General features: G+C 47.5%; 1 protein-coding gene across 1 annotated transcript in view; it reads left to right on the top strand.

The window, feature by feature from the left end:
- Positions 1-25,597, top strand: part of LOC121551825 (voltage-dependent T-type calcium channel subunit alpha-1I-like) — a gene marked incomplete at its 5' end in the record, with an annotated part of 142,348 nt that overhangs the window by 62,212 nt on the left and 54,539 nt on the right. Inside the window, 12 exons of the mRNA XM_045215917.1 lie at positions 6,089-6,431; positions 6,891-6,983; positions 14,503-14,848; positions 15,114-15,526; positions 18,442-18,593; positions 19,455-19,640; positions 20,822-20,939; positions 21,196-21,351; positions 21,769-21,862; positions 23,241-23,395; positions 23,780-24,340; positions 25,219-25,319. Of these exons, the coding sequence (XP_045071852.1) occupies positions 6,089-6,431; positions 6,891-6,983; positions 14,503-14,848; positions 15,114-15,526; positions 18,442-18,593; positions 19,455-19,640; positions 20,822-20,939; positions 21,196-21,351; positions 21,769-21,862; positions 23,241-23,395; positions 23,780-24,340; positions 25,219-25,319 (2,718 nt within the window). The remainder of the gene's footprint in view (positions 1-6,088; positions 6,432-6,890; positions 6,984-14,502; positions 14,849-15,113; positions 15,527-18,441; positions 18,594-19,454; positions 19,641-20,821; positions 20,940-21,195; positions 21,352-21,768; positions 21,863-23,240; positions 23,396-23,779; positions 24,341-25,218; positions 25,320-25,597) is intronic.

Genomic DNA, 25,597 nt, shown 5'->3' with positions numbered 1-25,597 from the left:
GGCGGAATGAAACCAGGCAGCAGTACAGTTCAAGGGAAATCCAAAATACGTAGTAGCAAGGCAGAAGGCTGGTCAGAGTTACCGGGATTGAAGAGTAGTCAGGAGTCGTAATGGCAGAAGCAGGTCTGGATCTCCTGAGGCAGAAGAGTATCCAAAAACAGGCAGGTCCGGGGTCACAAAACCAGGGTGAGCCAGAAGCGCGAGCAAACAGGTTCCCGGGTGTGAGCTTTGCAGACGATCTGACACCGGAGAGCTGAAAGACAGGGCCTTAAATACTGGGAGAGGTTAGTGGGTAATGCAGCGCAGCTGGCAGAGTAATTAGAGCCGAGCAGAGCAGGGACAGGTGGAGCTAGTTAGGCTGAGTAGAGAGAGGGAGGTGAGCAGAGTGCAAGATAGTGGAAACAAATTAAGGTGGTAACCCGGTGGAGTGAGAGGGCTCATGACAGTATCTGTGTTCCTGACAGTGTCTCCTTCCAGAGTCTGTGTGTTCTATCTATGCTGACCTCAGCTTGTATTAATCATTGGTCTTATGCCAGAGAGAAAGAGGACCCATGTCCTATGTGGCTGACTTTGTCCCTCACTTAAACTGTAAACACTCCTAGTTGGAAGTCACATTTTAGAAAGTTGTAAGATAATGCTGAAACCCAATAGCCATGTCTTACTAACGTTAAACAGTTTGTGTATAAATGGTGGACACTTTTAGCACTTTCTTGGGGGGAGTAGCTATTGCAAGTCTACACTGAAGTATGGTGATAACTTTGTCCCAAGGGACATAACTTTGATGTAACTTTGCTACAATAGTTTAAAGATGCGTTCCAGAGGTTTTTATAGTTTTCAGCCAGTAGTTCTGAAAGTAGGACTCACGAGCCAAAACAATTGTGTACAACGTCATACATTTCGTATGATATGTCACGTCCCTTTTTCAGGACCCTGTCTTTCAAAGATAATTCGTAAAAATCAAAATAACTTCACAGATCTTCATTGTAAAGGGTTTAAACACTGTTTCCCATGCTTGTTTAATGAACCATAAACAATGAATGAACGTGCACCTGTGGAACGGTCGTTAAGACACTAACATCTTACAGACGGTAGGCAATTATGAAAACCTAGGACACTAAAGATGCCTTTCTACTGACTCTGAAAAACACCAAAAGAAAGATGCCCAGGGTCCCTGCTCATCTGCGTGAACGTGCCTTAGGCATGCTGCAAGGAGGCATGAGGACTGCAGATGTGGCCAGGGCAATAAATTGCAATGTCTTTATTGTGAGACGCATAAGACAGCGCTATAGGGAGACAGGACGGACAGCTGATCGTCCTCGCAGTGGCAGACCACGTGTAACAACACCTGCACAGGATCGGTACATCCGAACATCACACCTGCGGGACAGGTACAGGATGGCAACAACAACTGCCCAAGTTACATCAGGAACAGCAATAGGCTGAGAGAGGCTGGACTGAGGGCTTGTAGGCCTGTTGTAAGGCAGGTCCTCACCAGACATCACCGGCAACAACGTCGCCTATGGGCACAAACCCACCGTCGCTGGACCAGACAGGATTGGCAAAAAGTGCTCTTCACTGACGAGTCGCGGTTTTGTCTAACCAGGGGTGATGGTCGGAATCGCGTTTATCGTCGAAGGAATGAGCGTTACACCGAGGCCTGTACTCTGGAGCAGGATCGATTTGTAGGTGGAGGGTCCGTCATGGTCTGGGGCGGTGTGTCACAGCATCATCGGACTGAGCTTGTTGTCATTGCAGGCAATCTCAACGCTGTGCGTTACAGGGAAGACAGCCTCCTCCCTCATGTGGTACCCTTCCTGCAGGCTCATCCTGACATGACCCTCCAGCATGACATTGCCACCAGCCATACTGCTCGTTCTGTGCGTGATTTCCTGCAAGACAGGAATGTCAGTGTTCTGCCATGGCCAGCGAAGAGCCTGGATCCTAATCCCATTGAGCACATCTGGGACCTGTTGGATCGGAGGGTGAAGGCTAGGGTCATTCCCCCCAGAAATGTCCGGGAACTTGCAGGTGCCTTGGTGGAAGAGTGGGGTAACATCTCACAACATTAACTGGCAAATCTGGTGTAGTCCATGAGGAGGAGATGCACTGCAGTACTTAATGCAGCTGGTGGCCACACCAGATACTGACTGTTACTTTTGATTTTGACCCCCCCTTTTTTCAGGGACACATTATTCAATATCTGTCTGTTAGTCACATGTCTGTGGAACTTGTTCAGTTTATGTCTCAGTTGTTGAATCTTGTTATGTTCATACAAATATTTACACATGTTAAGTTTGCTGAAAATAAACGCAGTTGACAGTGAGAGGACGTTTCTTTTTTTGCTGAGTTTATATATATATATATATATATATATATATATATATATATATATATTGTATATATACAGTGTATATATATATACAGGTAAAAGTCAGTAAATTAGAATATTTTGAAAAACTTGATTTATTTCAGTAATTGCATTCAAAAGGTGTAACTTGTACATTATATTTATTCATTGCACACAGACTGATGCATTCAAATGTTTATTTCATTTAATTTTGATGATTTGAAGTGGCAACAAATGAAAATCCAAAATTCCGTGTGTCACAAAATTAGAATATTGTGTAAGGGTTACATTTTGAAGACACCTGGTGCCACAAACTAATCAGCTGATTAACTCAAAACACCTGCAAAGGGCTTTAAATGGTCTCTCAGTCCAGTTCTGAAGCCTACACAAACATGGGGAAGACTTCAGATTTGACAGCTGTCCAAAAGGCGACCATCGACACATTGCACAAGGAGGGAAAGACACAAAAGGTTATTGCAGAAGAGGCTGGCTGTTCTCAGAGTTCTGTGTCCAAACACATTAATAGAGAGGCAAAGGGAAGGAAAAACTGTGGTCAGAAAAAGTGTACAAGCGATAGGGATCACCGCGCCCTAGTCAAGATTGTGAAAAAAAACCCATTCAAAAATGTGGGGGAGATTCACAAGGAGTGGACAGCTGCTGGAGTCAGGGCTTCAAGATCCACCACCAAGAGACGCTTGAAAGACATGGGTTTCAACTGCCGCATACCTCGTGTCAAGCCACTGTTGACCAAGAAACAGCGCGAAAAGCGTCTCACCTGGGCTAAGAAAAAAAAAGAGCTGGACTGCTGCTGAGTGGTCTAAAGTCATGTTTTCTGACGAAAGCAAATTTTGCATTTCCTTTGGAAATCGAGGTCCCAGAGTCTGGAGGAAGACAGGAGAGGCACAGGATCCACGTTGCCTGAAGTCTAGTGTAAAGTTTCCACCATCAGTGATGGTTTGGGGTGCCATGTCATCTGCTGGTGTCGGTCCACTCTGTTTCCTGAGATCCAGGGTCAACGCAGCCGTCTACCAGCAAGTTTTAGAGCACTTCATGCTTCCTGCTGCTGACCTGCTCTATGGAGATGGAGATTTCAGGTTCCAACAGGACTTGGCGCCTGCACACAGCGCAAAATCTACCCGTGCCTGGTTTACGGACCATGGTATTTCTGTTCTAAATTGGCCAGCCAACTCCCCTGACCTTAGCCCCATAGAAAATCTGTGGGGTATTGTGAAAAGGAAGATGCAGAATGCCAGACCCAACAACGCAGAAGAGTTGAAGGCCACTATCAGAGCAACCTGGGCTCTCATAACACCTGAGCAGTGCCAGAAACTCATCGACTCCATGCCACGCCGCATTAATGCAGTAATTGAGGCAAAAGGAGCTCCAACCAAGTATTGAGTATTGTACATGCTCATATTTTTCATTTTCATACTTTTCAGTTGGCCAACATTTCTAAAAAATCCCTTTTTTGTATTAGCCTTAAGTAATATTCTAATTTTGTGACACACGGAATTTTGGATTTTCATTTGTTGCCACTTCAAATCATCAAAATTAAATGAAATAAACATTTGAATGCATCAGTCTGTGTGCAATGAATAAATATAATGTACAAGTTACACCTTTTGAATGCAATTACTGAAATAAATCAAGTTTTTCAAAATATTCTAATTTACTGACTTTTACCTGTATATATATATATATTTAAAAAATGCAATTTGTATGATATGTTTCGAATTTGTAAGTGCTTAAGATCCCGTTCTATCTCTTTAAGCAGTTAAGTGTCCATGGCAGCTTTCAGATGGGAGCTTTAGCTTGTGTAGCAGAAAGCTCAGCTCAAGGATAGTATTAACTAATGCTAAGGGTTAGCCAGAGTTGTTGGATTCTTAATTGAAGGACCCTTGTGTATTAGCCAGTGAGTATGCTAATGGTGAGATGAGAGGTTGCACTGGGAGGTGGTTAGCTGGAGTAGCTGAATGTTACAGCGGAGGACAGTACACCTCTCTTGCTTCATCTACATCTCTCTCCTCTTCCTCTACTATTGTTGCCCTCTCTCTCCACCCCTCTCCTTCTTTCTCTCCCTCTTTCTCTTCCTCTCCTTTATCACTCTCCCTCCCTATCATCTCCCTTCTTACATTACCTTTCCTTATTATTCTCTCTTCCCTCCCTTTCCCCCATTTATTTTCATCCCTCTCTCCCCTGCTTTTTCTTCTTCAACCTAGCTACACTGACAGACTGCACACCTCTCCATCTCTCCCTCTATCCCTCTCTGGCTGGCAGGTGTTTTCTCAGTGGCTTGCCGCTCTGTGCTGAGCCGTGCTGATGCATGCTGTTCTGGGCTGTAGCTGTAGCTAGGCTCCTGGCGGCTTCACTTCTCATTCAGCCTCCACTACCCCACAGCCTCCACTGTGTGTCTGCGTGCATGGTCTATGTGTGTGTCTGTCCATCCGCCTGTCCATGTGTGTATGCATACTATTACACAGGTCGATATAAGTCACCTTAGCTTCCCTTTAGCTTCAACTGAACAGGAAGCAGTGCAGTCGGTCTGATCAGTTGACAATCTTGGTGGTTATTGATCCTGTTGTGGTTCTCAGTATGTCTGTGGTCTCTCTCTGTGGTCAAGGACAAATACTAGATGTCAGCAGAATACAGCTTGGTATTGAGGAGGAGACAGAACACAGACAGACTGGTGATGGAATGACACCCAAGGGATATGAGCCGTTTACCCTTCAGTGAATACAATGAACCATGACTAGAGCCCTAATGCTTTGCTCCTGAGGGGTATTGTGTATATGTATGAACTATGGGTGGCCTATGGGTGGGTGGGTGTGTGTGTGTGTGTGTGTGTGTGTGCGCGCGCGCGCACATGCGTGTGTACATCTTAGAACCCTTTTTCAATCAGTATTACATGTGACCTATAGGTGTGTTCCTTTCCTGGTCAGAGAGAGAGAGCAAACGGAGAGGAGAGGAGAGGAGAGGAGAGGAGAGGAGAGGAGAGGAGAGGAGAGGAGAGGAGAGGAGAGGAGAGGAGAGGAGAGGAGAGGAGAGGAGAGGAGAGGAGAGGAGAGGAGAGGAGAGGAGAGGAGAGGAGAGGAGAGGAGAGGAGAGGAATTTCTCTAAAACAGACAGATGAATTGTCAGTCTGCTCTCATATAGAGGAAACAGGACACACATATATTCATGCATTGGTATGCTAAAACATTCCAGTCATGTTTGTCTAGTCTACAGTATCTAATCTCAGTAGAATTGCCCAGCAATGATTTTTTGGAAATTACTAGTTCCACTTCAACTGATGACAATCATTTAAAGTCTGATTTGGTATTTGTGTGTCATTAGATTAGATTAATTAAGAAAAATAAAAATCACCTGCACGGGCACTTCAGCTAAGATTGCAGAAGTGCGTTAAAGGCATGTTTAAAAACTCTGGTGGTGAGGATATGATACTCCAAGAGTTGGGTTAGTGTCAGACTGGAGTCTGGTCAAGTGGATAAATGAGCCCTAAGCACTTCTGCTCCCCCTACTCTGTCTTCCTGTTTCCGCTACTATCCTGTCATAATAGTGAAAATACATGAGCAGTTCAGAATTGGGTAAGTGGGTGTGTGCGTGCATGTGGTGTGTTAATGTGTGTGTGTGTGTGTGTGTGCAGCCATGCATGTGTGTGTGCATACATCTTTGTGTGCTTACGTGTGTGTGTGATCACACATGCATGTTTATGACACACTCTTTCTCTCTCTCCCCCTCCAGTTCGTCAGGTCTGACCCTGCCCGCCCCGTACTACCAGCCGGAGGAGGATGACGAGCGCCCTTTCATCTGCTCTCTGGCCCAGGATAACGGGATCATGTCATGTGGTGACGTCCCGGCCCGGAGGGAGGGGGGAAGGACCTGCTGTCTGGACAGGGAGGATGCCTACCACCGCCAGTCCCTGGGGCTCAGCCCTGAACCACTAGTCAACGGTTCAGCCAGTGGAGTGGGTCTCTGTATCAACTGGAACCAGTACTATACTAGATGCCATACTGGACATAGTAATCCACACAAGGGGGCGATCAACTTCGATAACATCGTATACGCCTGGATTGTTATCTTCCAGGTAGGTGTGGATGGAGGTGTGGGGAGGGGATGATGGTGTGGGGAGGGGATGGGAGTGTGGGGAGGGGATGGATGAGGGTGGGGGGAGGGGATGGATGAGGGTGGGGGGAGGGGATGAGGGTGTGGGGTGGGGGAGAGGATGGGAGTGGGGGGATAAGGGTGTGGGGGAGGGGAGGGGATGAGGGTGTGGGGAGGGGGGTGTGGGGAGGGGATGAGGGTGTGGGGAGGGGATGGGATGGGGGTGTGGGGAGGGGATGAGGGTGTGGGGAGGGGGAGGGGGCTGGGGAGAGAATGAGGGTGTGGGGAGGGGGTGTGGGGAGGGGATGAGGGTGTGGGAAGGGGGTGTGGGGAGGGGATGAGGGTGTGTGGTGGGGTGGGGTGGGGATACACACACTCACTCACTCACTCACACACACACACACACACACAAACCCTCACCTGGTTGTGTATCTGTCTCCAGGTGATCACTCTGGAGGGCTGGGTAGAGATCATGTACTATGTAATGGATGCTCACTCCTTCTACAACTTCATCTACTTCATCTTCCTCATCATTGTAAGTACACTACACACACCATTCACATGACGTTATCAGAACAAATCTGTCCTGTGTTTTGTCAATTAGTCTGTAACTGGGCTTCCACCACAAAACAATGCCCCGTTAGGTTTGCAAAATTCTGATTCCTGGAAGCAGGAAATCAGGAATCCTCTAACCAGGATTTCTGGAAAACCTATAGGAAATTTGGGAAAGTTACCAGAATGTTGCAACCCTACGCCCTATGCGTTAAGAGCTCAATTGAGATTGTTTGCTTTAATTTTTTTCATACGCAAAACTGGCCTTCAGTGTCTATGGGCAAAGTTCCTCCGACTGAAACGTGAGGAGGGAGTGTGATCTGTGATGCACTCTTTCCACTCTGATCTTACTGCACCCTACTACTCTGGCTTTATAAGTGTTTCCTCTTTCCCTCTGAGGTCTCATTTCCTGGCCCTCCTATAGCTCCTATGGGGCTCGTTTCTGACTGGCAGATTTCAGTGTTAATAGACTTGTAAAATTGGACCATAAGATACACAGTTTCCAGAATCAATGCCCGGGTAGACAGTAAAGTGAATTTATCTGTGGCTGAGGCTTAATCTCTGTAATGGAGGTGAGAGCAAAGAGGGGGCTTAAAGGTTGGCCCCGCCTCCTGTTCCTTCTTGCTTTATTGGCGGCTATGTTTTATGAAGAGTATAAACACTGATGAATACGCCTGAAGCTGGAGAAATACGGGCCAGCTTTAGAATATCCGGTGGAGAGAGGAGGGAGATTAGGGAGAGAGAGGAGGGGGAGGAGGGAGAGAGATGGGGAGGAGGGAGAGAGATGGAGAGGAGGGAGAGGAGGGAGAAGAGGGGGGAGGAGGGAGAAGAGGGAGGAGGAGGCAGAGGATGAGGAGAGATGGGGAGGAGGAGGGAGAGACATGGGGAGGAGGAGGGAGAGAGAGATGGGCAGGAGGGAGCGAAAGAGAGATGGGGAGGAGGGAAAGAGAGAGAGATTGGGAGCAGGGAAAGAGAGAGAGATGGGGAGGAGGGAGAGAGAGAGATGGGGAGGAGGGAGAGAGAGATGGGGAGGAGGGAAAGAGAGAGAGATGGGGAGGAGGAAGGAGAGAGGAAGAGAGGAGGAGGAGGAGGAGGAGATGCAGAATAAAGAGAGAATGAAGGAAAGAGAGGGATGAATGATTTATATGAAGAAAGAGTTTGAGAGACACAAACGTAGAGAGAGAAGGAAGGATGAGGATATGAGATAAAACAGAAAGAGGAGAATGAAAAGAGAGAGATGAGAAGAGAGGGATGAAAGGAAGAGAAAGTGTGGAGTAAATGAAGAGGAGGATGGACCGATAAAAGGAGAAGAGAAGAGTGGGTGTCTAGCCTGCATACTTCAGAGAGAAACAGGTTGAGATGTCTCCCTCTCTGCAGGCGTCAGGTCGCTCAGTGGCACCCGGCGGCCATTTTAATCCGTGCCTTGCGGCGTGCTGTCTGACTAGCGATAGGTCTTAATCCATCTTGGGTCACAGCGAGCGACAGAATAAGCATTAGCGTTTAATTAGGGACGATCAGAGCGATGGGCTCCGAACGAGAGTTCTATGGGCCTCGCGAGTGTGTGACACATACACACACGCACACACGTCTACCCACACACACACACATACTTGTGACGCGGATCCTAACGGAGAGACATGCTGTCCCCAGGGTGATGCCATGTCATCATGTGTTCATATCCCAGCATGCATTGCCAGACGGCCCTCTGAGGACTCAGAGGAAGTGACTGCTGTGAATTCTGGGTAGTTATTTGAAGGAAAGAAGATGAGATCCTATAAGGTATTCACATTCTCAAATAAGCTTGTGATAGAAACATCATTGGGATTCATCAGCAATACTATGCAGTTAGACTCTTATTGGTTAGCTTTTTGAGAGGACAGTCATAAACCTGTTGGATTCATGATCTTATCTTTACGACCGCAGAGCAGCTCCTCTCTAGACCCTCCCACTATTACCATGCAGAGACCCCTCCATGTCATCACCACTAACATGAGCAGGGGATCTTTTCTAGTCTATTGTGTTTGTGTTCAATTCAATCAAACCCGCATTGCAGTAGCTCTTTTTGAGTGGTTAAATAAAATCACAAAATGGTTTGGGTTTCTGTAAAACCAACTACTGCAAAGAGGTAGACTCCTTTCAAAAGTATATGCTTCCTATTGATCAGAATAAGAAGTGTGTGTGTGTGGGCAGGAGTTTGTAAACACTGGCAATACGTAAACAATTATATTGCGAGTTTGATTGAATGCCAGGCAGAATATCACTGTGCTGTTAAATAGGCTTAATCCTGCTAAAATGATTGTATCATGGTGGTGTGTGAATACATAAGCGATCACTTGGTTGGCAAGTCTGAAACAGAGGCTGGCATTGGCAGCGCACATTCTGATTGTCAGCGTCCTTCGAGACTTGGAGACAGGCGTCAAATCGCAGCATAGTCACGTCTCTCTGGGGATAATGCAGCAACTCGATTGGCTTTAACCTCTGTGTGTGGGCGTGTCTGAACTTCTTCCGTATCTTCCTGCCAAGTTCTCCTCTTCCTCTATCTGCTCCAATCGCAGTCATGTTAGCCTGTTGCTCGGCAACTGACTGGTGACTGGCAGTTTTTCCCTTAGGCACAGATCTAGGATCAGCTTACCCTCCTAAAAGCGTCAATGTAACATTAGGGGGTAAAAAGTACAACTGACCATAGATCACTGTCTAGGGACAATGTACCTTACTGTTGAGTAGCCCTTTGGCCCGCTGTAAAGGCTCCTTAGGCACAGTGGAAGTGGAGCTGACCATTTGGGGTACTGTATGTTGTTCTTAGTTAGAACCACCTTGGTTATTTTCTTATTTTCTCTCTCTCTCCAACACTCATATTATGGCTATGTACAGTGTTGTAACGATGTGCAAATAGTTAAAGTACAAAAGGGAAAATAAATAAACATAAATATGGGTTGTATTTACAATGGTGTTTGTTCTTCACTGGTTGCCCTTTTCTTGTGGCAACAGGTCACAAATCTTGCTGCTGTGATATTTGTGGTATTTCACCTAATAGATATGGGAGTTTATCAAAATTGTATTTGTTTGCGAATTCTTTGTGGTTCTGTGTAATCTGAGGGAAATATATGTCTCTAATATGGTCATACATTTGGCAGGAAGTTAGAAAGTGCAGCTCAGTTTCCACCTCATTTTGTGGGCAGTGTGCACATAGCCTGTCTTCTCTTGAGAGCCAGGTCTGCCTACTCTCTCTCTGTGTGTCTCTCTCTCGCTCCCTCTTTCTCAACCCCTTTCTCTCTCTCTCTCTCTCTCTCTCTCTCTCTCTCTCTCTCTCTCTCTCTCTCTCTCTCTCTCTTTTCCTCTCTTTCTCCCCCCTCTCTCTCTTCTTCCCTCCCGTTCTCTGTCCTCTATATTAAGGGCTGGTATTAAGTGGAGTTATAAATCAAAGGTTGTCAGATGATCCTATAAGTGAGCGCTACTGTAATGAACTTACAGACTCTGAAGAAGTTTGACCTCCAATCTTACTGCAGTCAAACAGATAGCTGACACTCTACTGTACTTCTAGGAAGGCTAGGATAATGCTGCCTGTTTCAAGTTGATGTGTCAGTGAAAGAAAGATGAGAGATGCATTGAAATACATGAAACCTTAAAGCTGAGTGACACCAAGAAGGGGATGGTCTCTTTCTGACAGTGTGTGTGTGTGTGTGTGTGTGTGTGTGTGTGTGTGTGTGTGTGTGTGTGTGTGTGTGTGTGTGTGTGTGTGTGTGTGTGTGTGTGTGCTCCTGCGTGCGTGCGTGTGTGTGTGTGATTAGTGATTCTGATCAGCAGGCTACTCTGATCCTAATCACCAGGATGTCCAATATCACTGATTCACATTAATAAAGCATTATGCACAGGCCCACACACACACACACACACACACACACACACACAACCACACACACACACACCTGTCTGGAGGCGAATCAAAGGCCCCACACACCTGCAGACCAGCCCTGATCTAGGATCACAGATGGGGCCCTCCCTCCCCTTCTTCTCTACTCTCTACATATCCCTGTCCACTCTACTCCCTTCTTCCTCCTCGTCTCTTCCCAATCTCCCCCTCTCTCTTTCACCTTTCCAAGGGACTTTGATCCTCAGTGTGGATGGATATGTGTGGGCTGTCGTGTGTGTGTTGTGTAAGGTGTCAGATGTGAGACTGAGGGGAATGAGCTGTGGGATGTAGAGGGACCCTGCTGTGAAGCTTCCTCTCTCCTCTCCACTCTGGAACACACCTCTCTTCTCCTGTCCTTCCTCTTTTCATCTCTCTTCTACACTCTGTTGTGAAGATTTAGAGGCTGCCTGGCACACAGCTCTGCTCTCTCCTCCTCTCCTCTCCTCTCCTCTCCTCTCTTCTATCTCCTCTCCTCTGCTCTCCCTTTTTAAAGAGGCTTAGTGCTATGTTTAATAGCTACACAGTGCTGCCACATCCGTCACACAGCTCCACACACTCTGAGCCTGATCCACCCCTAGGAGACGTGTGTGTTTGTGTGTGTGCGTGTTTCTGTGTGTGTGTGTGTGTGTGTGTGTGTGCTTGTATGCTCGCGTGCCTGCGTGCATGTATTAGTGTGTGTGAGTGTAAAGATGCGCTATCTTAATTTGACTCTGCTTCTCACAGCAGGAAAATAATCCTGCAGCAACAGGAAATGTGAATTATTATGTGGATTAAAATGAATGGACATTTCTTGTAGGGGTTGATACATTTTTCGTTAGGCCAAATCACGTCTGAAATTCTAAAGTGGAAATTACAAATTTGCATACACTACAATTTGCATTTTAATATAGCAGATATGTGTGTTGTTTGGAAGACTACTCCTATGGGTTTTCTCTTGGTGGGGTCCAGTGGGTTGTACATCTCTCCTATTGATCTGATCAGGAGAGTGAAGCTGTGCAGCAGAACCTAACAACCTGCCCTGCAGTCTGCCTGTCAGATAACACTTCATCACCCCACAGGGTCAGCCAAGGGCCAGGTAAACTCCTGGGCTGCCCTCCCCTTTTCCCCAAACTCTGCATTCTGTGCAATCCTTCACTTCCCTTGCATGGATTTAGAAGAAATGGACTGGTGTAAGGATTGTGGTTTCACCAATCCAATGCTTATGAGGGGCAGTGAGCAAGTCCACACTTCAGGGAGAAGGGTAGAGAATGCAGGCATTCTCTCTTTTCTGACTCACACTGGTCCTGAGATTGGGTAAGAAGAAACAGTTGTGTGAATGAAGATCACATTTTTTTTAGTAGAGAGAGAGAGAGAGATAATACACTGCTCAAAAAAATTAAGGGAACACTTAAACAACACAATGTAACTCCAAGTCAATCACACTTCTGTGAAATCAAACTGTCCACTTAGGAAGCAACACTGATTGACAATACATTTCACATGCTGTTGTGCAAATGGAATAGACAACAGGGGGAAATTATAGGCAATTAGCAAGTCACCCCCAAAGGACTGGTTTTGCAGGTGGTGACCACAGACCACTTCTCAGTTCCTATGCTTCCTGGCTGATGTTTTGGTCACTTTTGAATGCTGGCGGTGCTTTTACTCTAGTGGTAGCATGAGACGGAGTCTACAACCCACACAAGTGGCTTAGGTAGTGCAGCTCATCCAGGATGGCACATCAATGCGAGCTGTGGCAAGAAGGTTTGCTGTGTCTGTCAGCGTAGTGTTCAGAGCATGGAGGCGCTACCAGGAGACAGGCCAGTACATCAGGAGACGTGGAGGAGGCCGTAGGAGGGCAACAACCCAGCAGCAGGACTGCTACCTCCGCCTTTGTGCAAGGAGGAGCAGGAGGAGCACTGCCAGAGCCCTGCAAAATGACCTCCAGCAGGCCACAAATGTGCATGTGTCTGCTCAAACGGTCAGAAACAGACTCCATGAGGGTGGTATGAGGGCCCGACTTCCACAGGTGGGGGTTGTGCTTACAGCCCAACACCGTGCAGGACATTTGGCATTTGCCAGAGAACACCAAGATTGGCAAATTCGCCACTGGCGCCCTGTGCTCTTCATAGATGAAAGCAGGTTCAAACTGAGCACGTGACAGACGTGACAGAGTCTGGAGACGCCATGGAGAACGTTCTGCTGCCTGCAACATCCTCCAGCATGACCATTTTGGCGGTGGGTCAGTCATGGTGTGGGGTGGCATTTCTTTGGGGGGCCGCACAGCCCTCCATGTGCTCGCCAGAGGTAGCCTGACTGCCATTAGGTACCGAGATGAGATCCTCAGACCCCTTGTGAGACCATATGCTGGTGCGGTTGGCCCTGGGTTCCTCCTAATGCAAGACAATGCTAGACCTCATGTGGCTGGAGTGTGTCAGCAGTTCCTGCAAGAGGAAGGCATTGATGCTATGGACTGGCCCGCCCGTTCCCCAGACCTGAATCCAATTGAGCACATCTGGGACATAATGTCTCGCTCAATCCACCAACGCCACGTTGCACCACAGATTGTCCAGGAGTTGGCAGATGCTTTAGTCCAGGTCTGGGAGGAGATCCCTCAGGAGACCATCTGCCACCTCATCAGGAGCATGCCCAGGCGTTGTAGGGAGGTCATACAGGCACGTGGAGGCCACACACACTACTGAGCCTCATTTTGACTTGTTTTAAGGACATTACATCAAAGTTGGATCAGCCTGTAGTGTGGTTTTCCACTTTAATTTTGAGGGTGACTCCAAATCCAGACCTCCATGGGTTGATAAATTTGATTTCCATTGATAATTTCTGTGTGATTTTGTTGTCAGCACATTCAACTATGTAAAGAAAAGTATTTAATAAGATTATTTCATTCATTCAGATCTAGGATGTGTTATTTTAGTGTTCCCTTTATTTTTTTGAGCAGTGTATTATAAACAGAGTGAGACTTTCTGTCTACTTGCATTGAGCATAATCTATTTTAACAGCATACAAACAGCACACTTTATTAGCATCAATGCTAACTTGAGAGGAAAAAACAGCAACAGTGTGTACTGTATGTGCGGGTGGGTAGAGGGTGGTCGACCAAAACTGAAGGAGACATTCTGTTTATATCTAACTCCCAAATGATGAGACCAGAGGCAGATCTTGATACTAATGATGAAGGAATGATTGTCTAATGTGCTAGAGATATTCTGGTTGTCATTTGTTAGTGTAATGTGTTACTCCTCGGGCCATCACTAAAATAAAGTCTTGCTCTATATATTTCCCTCCTACTCTCGTCCACTTCCTCTTTCGCTTTGGCCTCTCTGCTCTATTATCATCCTCCTCTTTCCCTCAGTCTGCAGTTGAGGTATACCATAATGAAGTACCTCAAGATATGTCTGGAGGCCTGGGGTCCCCCTGATTGTTATTCACTAATCTCAAAGCAAAAAAGAGAATCTTGCATGCGCTGGCCAGCAACTCCATTATAGACTACCAGTGGTCTTTCACTGTACGTTTCTGTGTGTGTTTCTGGTTGCCCTTCAGCACTCACTACAGTAACTCTGTGTTTCTAACTCATCTCTGACTATCCACCACTTCACAGATTGGCTCGTTCTTCATGATCAACTTATGTCTGGTGGTCATCGCCACCCAGTTCAGTGAGACCAAGCAGCGGGAGCACCAGCTGATGCAGGAGCAGCGGGCCCAGTGCCTGTCCTCCTCTACCCTGGCCAGCCTGCATGAACCGGGGGACTGCTACGAAGAGCTCTTCCAGCTGGTCTGCCACATGCTGCGCAAGGCCCGCAGGAGATCTGTAGCCCTGTATAACCAACTGAGAGGAAGGCCTCTGCCACCACCACCCACTAGAGGGAGAGGAAGAGGAAGAGGAGGAGGGGAAGGAGGAGGGAATGCGAACGGAGGGGACAGGCATCACCCGAGGCAGCCGCGACGTAAGTGGGAGGCAGCGGGTGGGAGCACAAGAGAGAGAGTTTTTGTTAAATGCCTAAACTTGAAATATAAGATTATATTAGCCTCTTTCACATTGTTTCGTGCGAGCCAGTGGGATGAGTCTTGTTGAATCTCTCGACTTTCAAAGATCTTTGGCGCTAGCACACACTGGCTTACATGGATATAGTGCGACAATGTGAAGGTGGCTATTGATGCTGTTAGTGATATACTGATTCTTTCTCACACTCCCTCTCTATCATTCATTAGAATCTCACTGTCCTCACCAAAGCAAGCTGGACCCAATCCACAGCTCCCAACCCCTGGGCAACTCCATTGCCCTGGCCGTCCCTCAAAACACAGAGGACTGTCCTCAGTGCGCTGCGGCACTGTCACTCAGGGAGGGGGCGGGAGCTGTGGGCGACTCAGCCAATGGGGAGGAGGAGGAGGGGGCCGTGGAGGAGACGGACAGGGAGGAGAACCACTTGGAGGAGAAAGCAGAAGAGGGGGAGGGAGTGAAGAAGAAGAGGAAGAGGAGGTCGTGTTTTGGGCACTGTAAGGACATGTGGGATGAGATGAGGAAGAAACTTTGGGGCATCGTGGAGAGCAAATACTTCAATAGAGGAATCATGATCGCTATTCTCATCAATACTATCAGCATGGGGATAGAACATCACAACCAGGTAAATATACTATTCTCATCAATACTATTAACATGGGATAGAACACCACAAAAGGTCAACTATACCACAGTCAGGGAGCACAGCACATATACACAACGTGCACAACAACAGTATTGCTCTTTAGTCCCCAAAGCTAACCCATTGACTAGCTTAGTGGGCTAGCAAGGTCGAGATTCGTCCAATGGATGAGTACTACAAGTCATTAGAAGTCAGATATCAGTGACATACATGGAACACCATCAATATGGGCATTTATTGTAACATTATACAACCGATAGACCACCACAATGATATCACTATAAAACAGCTAGGTAGGTACACACTAAACCTGCTTCTGGTGCTGGCTGGCTTCTCTCCTGAGAGAGACAGAGGAAGGTAGGGAGCTGCCTGTGTGGAAGGGGTGTGGTAGCTTCATGCCAAAATTCACACACCCACCCTGGCTGTTACATAACCGCTCCTATCTCCCTCAACCCCTCTCTTTCTCCATCTAGCTCTCTCCGTCCCTCCTGTCTCACACCACTCCTTTCCCTACCTCTTTCTGTCTCCCTCCTCCCCTGTCTCTGTCCATCCCTCCCTCTCCCTTCTCAATTCTGTCTCACTCTCTCTCTCTCTCTCCCTCCCTCTGTCTTCATCTCTCATCCACCCCCTCACTCCTTGACGGCATGCAGAGGAGTCGGTTCTCTCATCTCTGAAGACTCTAAAAATAACAGAGGGATGTGGGGAGAGGAGGAGAGGAGGACAGGAACTCAAAGAGAGAGAAGAGGGAGCAGACGCCTGTTACGCTGCATTTTCAGCTCTATTCCCTGTATGCATGTACACACACACACACACACTCCAACGGCATTACACAATGGTCTCTCTGGGCTGAGGCAGAGGCGGTGTGTGTTCTGCAGTAGATTTCTAAGTGTTATTCCAGGTGGTTGTGTTCTATAACTGAAAGCGTATGTGTTTCCCTCTTTGGTAACAGGGCTTACTAATACTTTATTGTATCATTCCCCTGAGGGAAGGATGACATGAAATGTGTTAAGAGCATACAGTGAGGATATGACCTTCAGTAGATGTCCTTCAGATTCGTTACTTGTAGTCTTCATTCAGAGCTGCTGTGTGTGTGTTGTTTGTTATGTGTGTGACGTGTGTGACTGCATAATCTCTGACTCATCAGCATTCATCTTTCACATCAATGGTAGCATGACTGAGAGGGTCCCCCTATTAGCATTTATATACAGCGTGTGTGTGTGTATATTCAGTAAACATTCAATGATAGAAGCAAGAGAACTACAAAGAGAGAGGGATGGAGAAAGAGGGGGAGAGAGGGATGTGCAGGCAGGGAGGTGCAGGTATCTGTGAGGGAGGAAATGAAAGACAGGAAGGAGAGATGAAAGGGTAAACAGGTGAGAGGGGAAAAGAGGAGAGAGAGGGACAGAAGGAGAAAGGGAGGGAGGGAGAGGAGGTGGGAAGGCTGAGAGAGGAGGAAGACAGAAGGGGATAGCTTTTTTTGTTCAATTGGCCAATCCACTCTTCGGAGGACAAAAGTAACTTTGTTTTACATTTTTATTTTGTACAGCTTTTTTTTTTTTGCATATACATTTTACACACATTTCACATACATGCTACTTTTATACACAGTAATTAAACAACAAAAGCATTTAAAATATATATATTTTTTATTATACACATTACATTTTGGATAGATAGGACTCCTGTCCACAACGCCCTAGCAAAACCCAAGCCTACTTGATGGTAATAGTGCTCACTTTTGCCCCTAGTTGCTGGTTTTGAAGGCATTTCCTGACGTTGACATGGACAGACATCCAATTTCTAAGTCAATCTTGAGCGATCTGGCTGACGTAATTACCACATGTCTGTGCTGAAATAGGTTGAATATTTACCTAGTGAAAACTACAACTCCCTTCAGCCCAGCATCCCACATAGTTCTTGACTTAATTTCTCTTGTGAATTATTTGATTTCTCTAAAGAGAAACGGTGCGTTGACCTCACAAAAAATTAATAAATGGAATTCAATTAATTTAACGACGTTGGTCAATTAGTTATTTAATAACCCAAAAAATAACGACATTTGAGTTAATCAGTCAGCACTAGGTCTCATCCTCTCCCCATCCTCTCCTCCCTTCATCCCCTCATCTCCTCCACCATGCCTGCCAGTCTGTTTTACTCCTCCTTCTTTTGTCTTCTTCTCTCCTCTTGTTTTTTTCTCTCCCTGAGCTGATCGATAGAGAGATATTGATCACGGAGAGATGGAGGTGCCTGGTAATGAGACAAAGAGAGAGAGAGAACAGAGAAAAACAGGATTAGAGGAGAAGAAAGAGTGTATTGGCTAGCCTGTATCTCTATTGTCTTTGATACACAGATTTCACTGGTAATCACAGATACCATCTGATCCATATCACATACGCGCTGCGGAGTGTGGAGTGTGGGGATAGGCTTTAGCGAGTGTGTGTGTGTGTGTGTGTTTGTGCACTAATCCTGCTTCCAAGCAAGCACAATCTTCTGGACAGAAAATGGCTGCACTACATCCCTTTGCTCTCTCTCTCTCCCTCCCTCTCTCTCTCTCTCTCTCCCTCCGTCCCTCCCTCCATCGGTCTCTCTGAAAACAATAACATGACATTTCAGGCCAGTGTTCATGTTGTCTCTTTTCTCACTTTCATTCGTAAAAGTTACTGAGCCACTGAGGTGGATGTAGCTCACTATATCAAGTTGTATAGCCTGTTGTGTTGTGTTGTAGTCTATGTGACAGGTTTGTACAGGTGTCTCAGTACTGAAAGTGTGTTGGTTGTCTGCAGTTTCATATTGTTCAATTGTTGAAGGCAGTATTATAATAATTAAAATGTAAAAAATCTGATTCTACCTCAGTAACTCTCTCTGCCTTCTCTTTTTATTCTGGTCTCTCCATCCAGCCGGAGGAGCTGACTAACGTGTTGGAGATCAGTAACATTGTGTTCACCAGTATGTTCACCCTGGAAATGATCCTCAAGCTGACCGCCTTTGGCTTCTTCGCCTACCTGAGGAACCCCTACAACATCTTCGACGGCATCATCGTCATCATCAGGTCAGGGGGCCTGCCCAACGTTACCACAGAATTTTATCCGAACGTGACCAGAATGTTACAGGAATTATGTTAATAGGATGTAACCAGAACATTACCAGAACAGTTACCATGTCAGAATGTCACAGCTTTGGGATGTCAGTTGGAATGTTCGAATAATGGATGTTGGATTGTCCCCTTGAGCTTTTGGGTTGGCATTGGAAGATTCTGACAGCTCAATGTTCCCGTTGGTTTCTGTTTGGGATCAGAGGGGAAATTAGGAAACGTTGCTGTCTGGATTTGTGTCTGTTCTATTTTGTTCTCTCCCTTTCTCTGTCTGTCTGACTCATCTGTTCTCCTCTCTCCTCTCTCCTCACTCCTCTCTCCTCACTCCTCTCTCCTCTCTCCTCACTCCTCTCTCCTCACTCCTCTCTCTTCTCTATCCTCTCTCCTCGCTCCTTGCTCCTCTCTCCTCACTCCTCACTCCTCTCTCCTCGCTCCTCTCTCCTCACTCCTCTCTCCTCTCTCCTTACTCCTCTCTCCTCTCTCTTCTCTCCTCACTCCTCTCCTCTCTCCTCTCTCCTCTCTCCTCTCTCCTCTCTCTCCTCCTCTCTCCTCACTCCTCTCCTCTCTCTCCCCTCTCTCCTCTCTCCTCCTCTCTCCCTCTCTCTCTCTCCTCACTCCTCTCTCCTCTCCCCTCACTTTCACTCTCACCTTTACCTGTCCCCCTCTTTACCCCTCTCCTTTCTCTCTCCCACCCTCCTGTGGCTTTTTCTCTTTCTATCCCTTCTCCACTCGTTCTCTCTCCTCCCCTATTCTCTCCTCTCTTTCTGCATCCATCTGTTTCATCCCTCCTTCCATCTCTCCCTCCCCTCTCCCCTCCAGTGTGTGTGAGATCATAGGCCAGTCTGATGGAGGTCTGTCTGTCCTGAGGACCTTCAGACTGTTGAGGGTGATCAAGCTGGTGCGCTTCATGCCCGCGCTGCGCAGACAGCTGGTGGTGCTGATGAAGACCATGGACAACGTGGCCACCTTCTGCATGCTCCTCATGCTCTTCATCTTCATCTTCAGGTATAGGCGTGTGTGTGTGTGTGTGTGTGTGTGTGTACGTGCGTGCGTCTGTCTCCTCTCTCTGTCTGTCTCCTCCACCTGTCTCTCTCTTCACCCTGTCTGGCTCCTCTCTCTGTCTCCTCCTCCTGTCTGTCTCCTCGCCCTGTCTGTCTCCTCTCCCTGTCTATCTCCTCTCCCTGTCTGTCTCCTCTCCCTGTCTTTCTCCTCCCCCTGTCTGTCTCCTCCCCCTGTCTGTCTCCTCCCCCTGTCTGTCTCCTCCCCCTGTCTGTCTCCTCCCCCTGTCTGTCTCCTCCCCCTGTCTGTCTCCTCTGCCTGTCTGTCTCCTCTCCCTGTCTGTCTCCTCTCCCTGTCTGTCTCCTCCCCCTGTCTGTCTCCTCTGCCTGTCTGTCTCCTCTCCCTGTCTGTCTCCTCTCCCTGTCTGTCTCCTCTCCCTGTCTGTCTCCTCTCTCTGTCTGTCTCCTCTCTCTGTCCGTCTCCTCTCTCTGTCTGTCTCCTCTCCCTGTCTGTCTCTCTGTCTGTGTGTGGGTTGTCTGTGAGGGTAGTAATGTAGAGGCTAGTCCCCTCCAGCTCCAGAAGAGCAATGTCCTCCTTGTTTGAGTGACAGGGGCATAAGGAGTAGAGTGTGATTGATAGAGGAGAGAGCAATAACAGAGAGCATTCCCCTGGTGTTCATCGAGACATGCGCACACACACACACATACACATACACCCTGCAGCACTGCAATCTCACATAAGTGCACTGAGACAGATGGTAGCAGGCTAGCGATGGAGTGAGCTAACACACTCCCACTACCCTATCTATCTTCCCACTGTAGCTGCTTGCGATTGTGAATGTTATTGATTCCTGTTGCCGCTCCTGAAGGCACTATGGGTATTGTATCCACTCTGGTGTGTTACAGCGCTCTATTCATAACCCTTCCCTGGTCACTGGTTAGAAGAAGCTCTGAGGCTCTACTTCTCCATGTAGGAAGTGTGTTTTCAAAACCAGAAGCTCCAGATGCACTGCTTACTGTTTTATTCAAGTGCTGACTTTTCAGTGTGTGTGTGTGTGTGTGTGTGTGTGTGTGTGTGTGTGTGTGTGTGTGTGTGTGTGTGTGTGTGTGTGTGTGTGTGTTAGGCGTATGATGCTGCAACTAATGTATGTTACTGTTTATAGTTGACATATCTCTGTCCTATTCCAGTATCCTGGGGATGCATATCTTTGGCTGTAAGTTCAGTCTGAAGACAGAGACTGGAGACACTGTTCCTGACAGGAAGAACTTTGACTCTCTACTGTGGGCCATTGTCACTGTGTTTCAGGTATGGAACACACACACACATGCAAATGCACAGAAAGTGCACACATGCACGCACACACACACACATACACACACACAGGCAGGCAGGCAGAAACACACACACACACATTTAGTTGCATTCACTTGCAACTCAATCTGGTTTCCTGGACATTTTGAAAGGGGTACCACAAAGTTCTATTTTAGGCCTGGTTCAGTTCATTTAAGTGAATGGCAAAGCTGTATAACTGTAAACTTAATCTATATGCTGTATTCCCCAGATTCTGACTCAGGAAGACTGGAACATGGTGCTGTATAATGGAATGGCCTCCACCTCTCCCTGTGCTGCTCTCTACTTTGTGGCTCTAATGACCTTCGGCAACTACGTCCTCTTCAACCTGCTGGTGGCCATCTTGGTAGAGGGCTTTCAGGCTGAGGTAAGACCAGAGGTTTTGTAACTTTTATTAGTCCTCCATTGTTGGTGAATTTTCACTAACAGGCTTAGCTCCTGTCAGAGATACATGAATCGTTAATGAGCCAGGCAAGGGTGGTCTGAGTCTCTAAGACAAGTCTGGAGGATGGGGTAACCTGTTCTGATTGGATAGAGCGCTTAGCTAAAGAGCAGATTGGGCACTTAAGAAACTGACTCTGACTGCCTGGATCTGTAGCTTTTAGTAAATCAAGGCTGGGATAAAACTTTAAAAGTTACTTAGCTGGCCTATCTCTCGGATACTTTCAGAATGAGGCCAGGTAAGATTGACGTTTTCTATTTAAAAATGCCTGTGGCTGTTGTCATAGTTCTAATCGCTCTTTCTTTCGCTCCTTCCCTCCATCCCTCTCTCCTCTGGAAACAGGGGGATGCCAACCGGTCGTACTCCGAAGACGACAGGTCCTCGTGTAACTTTGACGAGAACTCTGACAAGCTGAAGGACTCGCTTCATCTCTCTGGTATGGCTCAGAGGCCTAAAACTATACTGTAGAAACAGCTTTTTAGAGCCGTAGAAACACTACCTTGTAGAGCCGCAATGGCTGAACAGGTTCACTGGGAGAAATTAGTTGTACAGCAACCACTAAAAGGTAGATTTCATTGACTTCTATACTGACTCATTGAAGCAGCAGAATTCACAAAGTGGACAGTTCACCCAGTCTATTAATGCTATTGCTAATGTCAAATCTCCCTTTTTCTAAAGATGTATGAATGTTATTGAATAGATGTAATGTATGAATTGTATTGAGTTAAAGTCTGATATTAAACCAGTCACCGATGCTAGAATGATTTAGCCTGGTCCCAGATCTATTTGTGCAGTTTTGCTAACTCCAAAAGTCATGTTTGCCGTGGTCTTGTAGCATCCGCTACAAGACCATGGTGCTTGCCTATGGAGCAGTGAGGGGAACGGCACCTCTGTACCTTCGGGCTCTGATCAGTCCCTACACCCAAACGAGGGCATTGCGTTCATCCACCTCTGGCCTGCTGGCTCCCCTTCCTCTGCGGAAGCATAGTTCCCGCTCAGCCCAGTCAAAACTGTTCGCTGCTCTGGCACCCCAATGGTGGAACAAGCTCCCTCACGACGCCAGGACAGCGGAGTCACTCACCACCTTCCGGAGGCATTTGAAACCCCACCTCTTTAAGGAATACCTGGGATAGGATAAAGTAATCCTTCTACCCCCCCAAATTGTAAAGTGGTTATCCCACTGGCTATAGGGTGAACGCACCAATTGGTGAGTCGCTCTGGATAAGAGCGTCTGCTAAATGACGTAAATGTGCCCTTGAGCAAGGCACTTAACCCTAATTGCTCCTGTAAGTCGCTCTGGATAAGAGCGTCTGCTAAATGACTAAAATGTAATGTAATGTAAACAATGGCCATAGTTAGGAAGGCAGCACAAACAGATGAGACCAGGCTAGGAATGCTTCCCAGATCAAGCCTGATCTCTCTGAAATGTAAGCAGCAGAAATGTTAACTAATACATGTGTTACAACACAACTTCTCCCACTCTCTTCTCCTCCCTACAGACATACACAACCCAAACTTGTCTTACTGTACAAACTTACAGTACACTCCATGAGCTAGTCAGACCATGTTAGGTTGAGAATGTGCTTAGTCAGTCTATGCCACTTTCTTTTATCTTCTAAGATGTGCTTTGCAGTTTCATGCTGACTATCTTTCTCTCTCTCTCTCTCTCTCTCTCTCTCTCTCTCTCTCTCTCTCTCTCTCTCTCTCTCTCTCTCTCTCTCTCTCTCTCTCTCTCTCTCTCTCTCTCTCTCTCTCTCTCTCTCCTTCTCCTTCTCCTTCTCCTCATCCCCTTCCCCTTCCCCTCTCTCTCCCAGACCCTAAGATCTGCACCCTAACCCCCAACGGTCACCTGGACCTGTCCCCAACGCCCACGGGTCTGTACACGGCCGACAGGCTCACTTTCGCTCTGGGCTCACGCAAAAACAGTGTCATCTCTCTGGGCAGGGCTAACCTGGAGGGCAGGGCTCTGGTGAGTGGTGGGAGGAAGGAGGGAGGGAGGAGACTGGAGGGAGGGGAGAGAGGAGGGAAGAGGAAATAGGGAAGGAGGTACAATGGGAGGGAGAACTGGTTTGGAATGGACTGGGTCAGAACGAGATGTGTCTGGCTATGGTTGCAATCAATTCAGGAAATGACATAAAATTGCCCATTTGAAAAGAAATTGCCCATCATTGTAATGTTTTTTTTTGTTCTTTAATTGATCCCTCTTCAGTCACTGCAAATGGCTGGGTTGGCCTAATGGTTTCGCTCTCCCTTTGTCTCTCTCACTTTCCCTTTCTCCCTCTCCCTCTCCGTCTTTCTCTCCCTCTCTGTCTTTCTCTCCCTCTCCCTCTCTGTCTCCCTCTCCCTCCCCCAGTGTCCGGGGCGCAGCTCCCTGTACCACAACTGGGGCCGCCCTGCCTTCCAGACCCAGGCAATGTGGGGCCGGCGGTCCAGCTGGAACAGCCTGGGTCGGCCCTCCCGAGCCTTGGGCCTGGGATTGGAGGTAGGAGGAGGGGGCAGCCTGCGCTCCTGCAGCCCCCACGCCGCCAACCCAGCCGAGCAGGAGTCCCTCCTCTCCCCCCCTCACCCTCCCTCACACCTCGCCCACCCTCCTCCCCTCCTGGCCCGACACTTTGTCCCGCAGCGGGACCGCCGGGCGCTGTCCTTGGAGCTACCAGAGCTCCTCCAGGTCCCGGGGAACCCCCTGGCGCAGCTGCTGCCTTACTCCAGGAAGAAGAGCTTCTCCGGTGGGCTGGTTGGTGGAGGGGCTGGGGGGGAGCACCAGGACTGCAATGGGAAGGCCCCCTCGGCCCAGCTCCAGCTTCAACTTCAGCTGCCACCACATCCACATCCCCATCCACAGCTACTGACAGAGGTGTTCCCTCAGGTCAACACACGCAAGGACAGAGAGGACCTGGACGATGACATCGACTATGTGAGTTGGTGTTGGGGGTGAGGGGGAGGTCTGGGGGTGAGGATGGGTGAGGTGAGATGTGTGTGGATGAGGATGGGTGAGAGATTTAGGGAGAGGGAGAGGTGTGGGGGTGAGGATGGGTGAGAGGTTGGGTGAGGGGGAGAGTGGTGAGGAGTGAGGGATAGAGTAAGTGAGGAGGGGAGGATCTGAATAATAAGATTAAAGAGTGAGTTGGTTATGATGATAAACAATGATAAAGACAGATACTGTAGATAGGAGAGAAGGAACTGTTGTTTTACCTGTGTTAATTCATGACCAGTAGCCTAATGCAGCTTATAGTATAATAAACCCACTCTTTATATAACAGTTTATAAAATAAATATCCAGGTATACATTCTCCAGTAGATTACCCATTGTGTCTCTCCCCTGGGATTCTATTGTTTCAACAGTAAGCAATCCCATACATACAGGACTGAACCAGGGCCAATTAATAATGATATTTACACAGGTTGCATCCCAAATGGCACCCTATTCCCTATATAGTGCACTACTTTGACCAGTGCCTATAGTACATTATATAGGGAATAGGGTTCCATTTGGGACTCAGTCACTGAGTAGAGCAGACAAATAGGGATGCTGGATATTATGCTTCTAGGTGTTGATAAAGCAAAGTGTCCTCTCTTGTAAACAATTACGACAGAGGATTCATCTTTGCTCGTGGGAGGTGGAATAATCGGAATAATATTATTGTATTGTACAGTATAGCCATTTCTCTTTGTCTAGAACCAATGTGCGTATGTGTACTGAATGCACTCACCAAACTGTATGGTGTGTATATGTGTGCGCGTGCATGTGTGTGTGTATTCTGACTGTGTGTGTGTGCTGTGTCCCTCCTCCAGAGTCTGTGTTTCCGTATCCAGAAGATGATGGAGGTTTACAGGCCAGAGTGGTGCGAGACCAGAGAGGACTGGTCTGTCTTCCTCTTCTCTCCTCAGAACAGGTCTGTCTGTCTGTCAATCCCTCTTTTCACTCGTTCACTCTTTCATTTAATTTCCTGCTCAGCACTAACACACCTGATACAGCAAATCAAGGCTTTGGTGTTCCGTTCATAAGTTGTTGAATCCGATGCATTAGTTCTAGGCTAGAACGAAAGCTTGCACAACCTGTGGATCCCCACTCCCCAAGAGAACAATTGCAGAGCCCAAACTTATCGGAATACCTGCTCACCGCTTTACATCCAGCCTTTGGGCTACTCAGCTAATCAATAACACTGGGACG

This window comes from Coregonus clupeaformis, unplaced genomic scaffold, assembly GCF_020615455.1.
Source record: "Coregonus clupeaformis isolate EN_2021a unplaced genomic scaffold, ASM2061545v1 scaf0554, whole genome shotgun sequence".
In the NCBI taxonomy this organism is placed as follows: Eukaryota; Metazoa; Chordata; class Actinopteri; order Salmoniformes; family Salmonidae; genus Coregonus; species Coregonus clupeaformis.
Note: the sequence above shows the minus strand (reverse complement) of the source record. Positions and strands in the feature narration are given on the sequence as shown.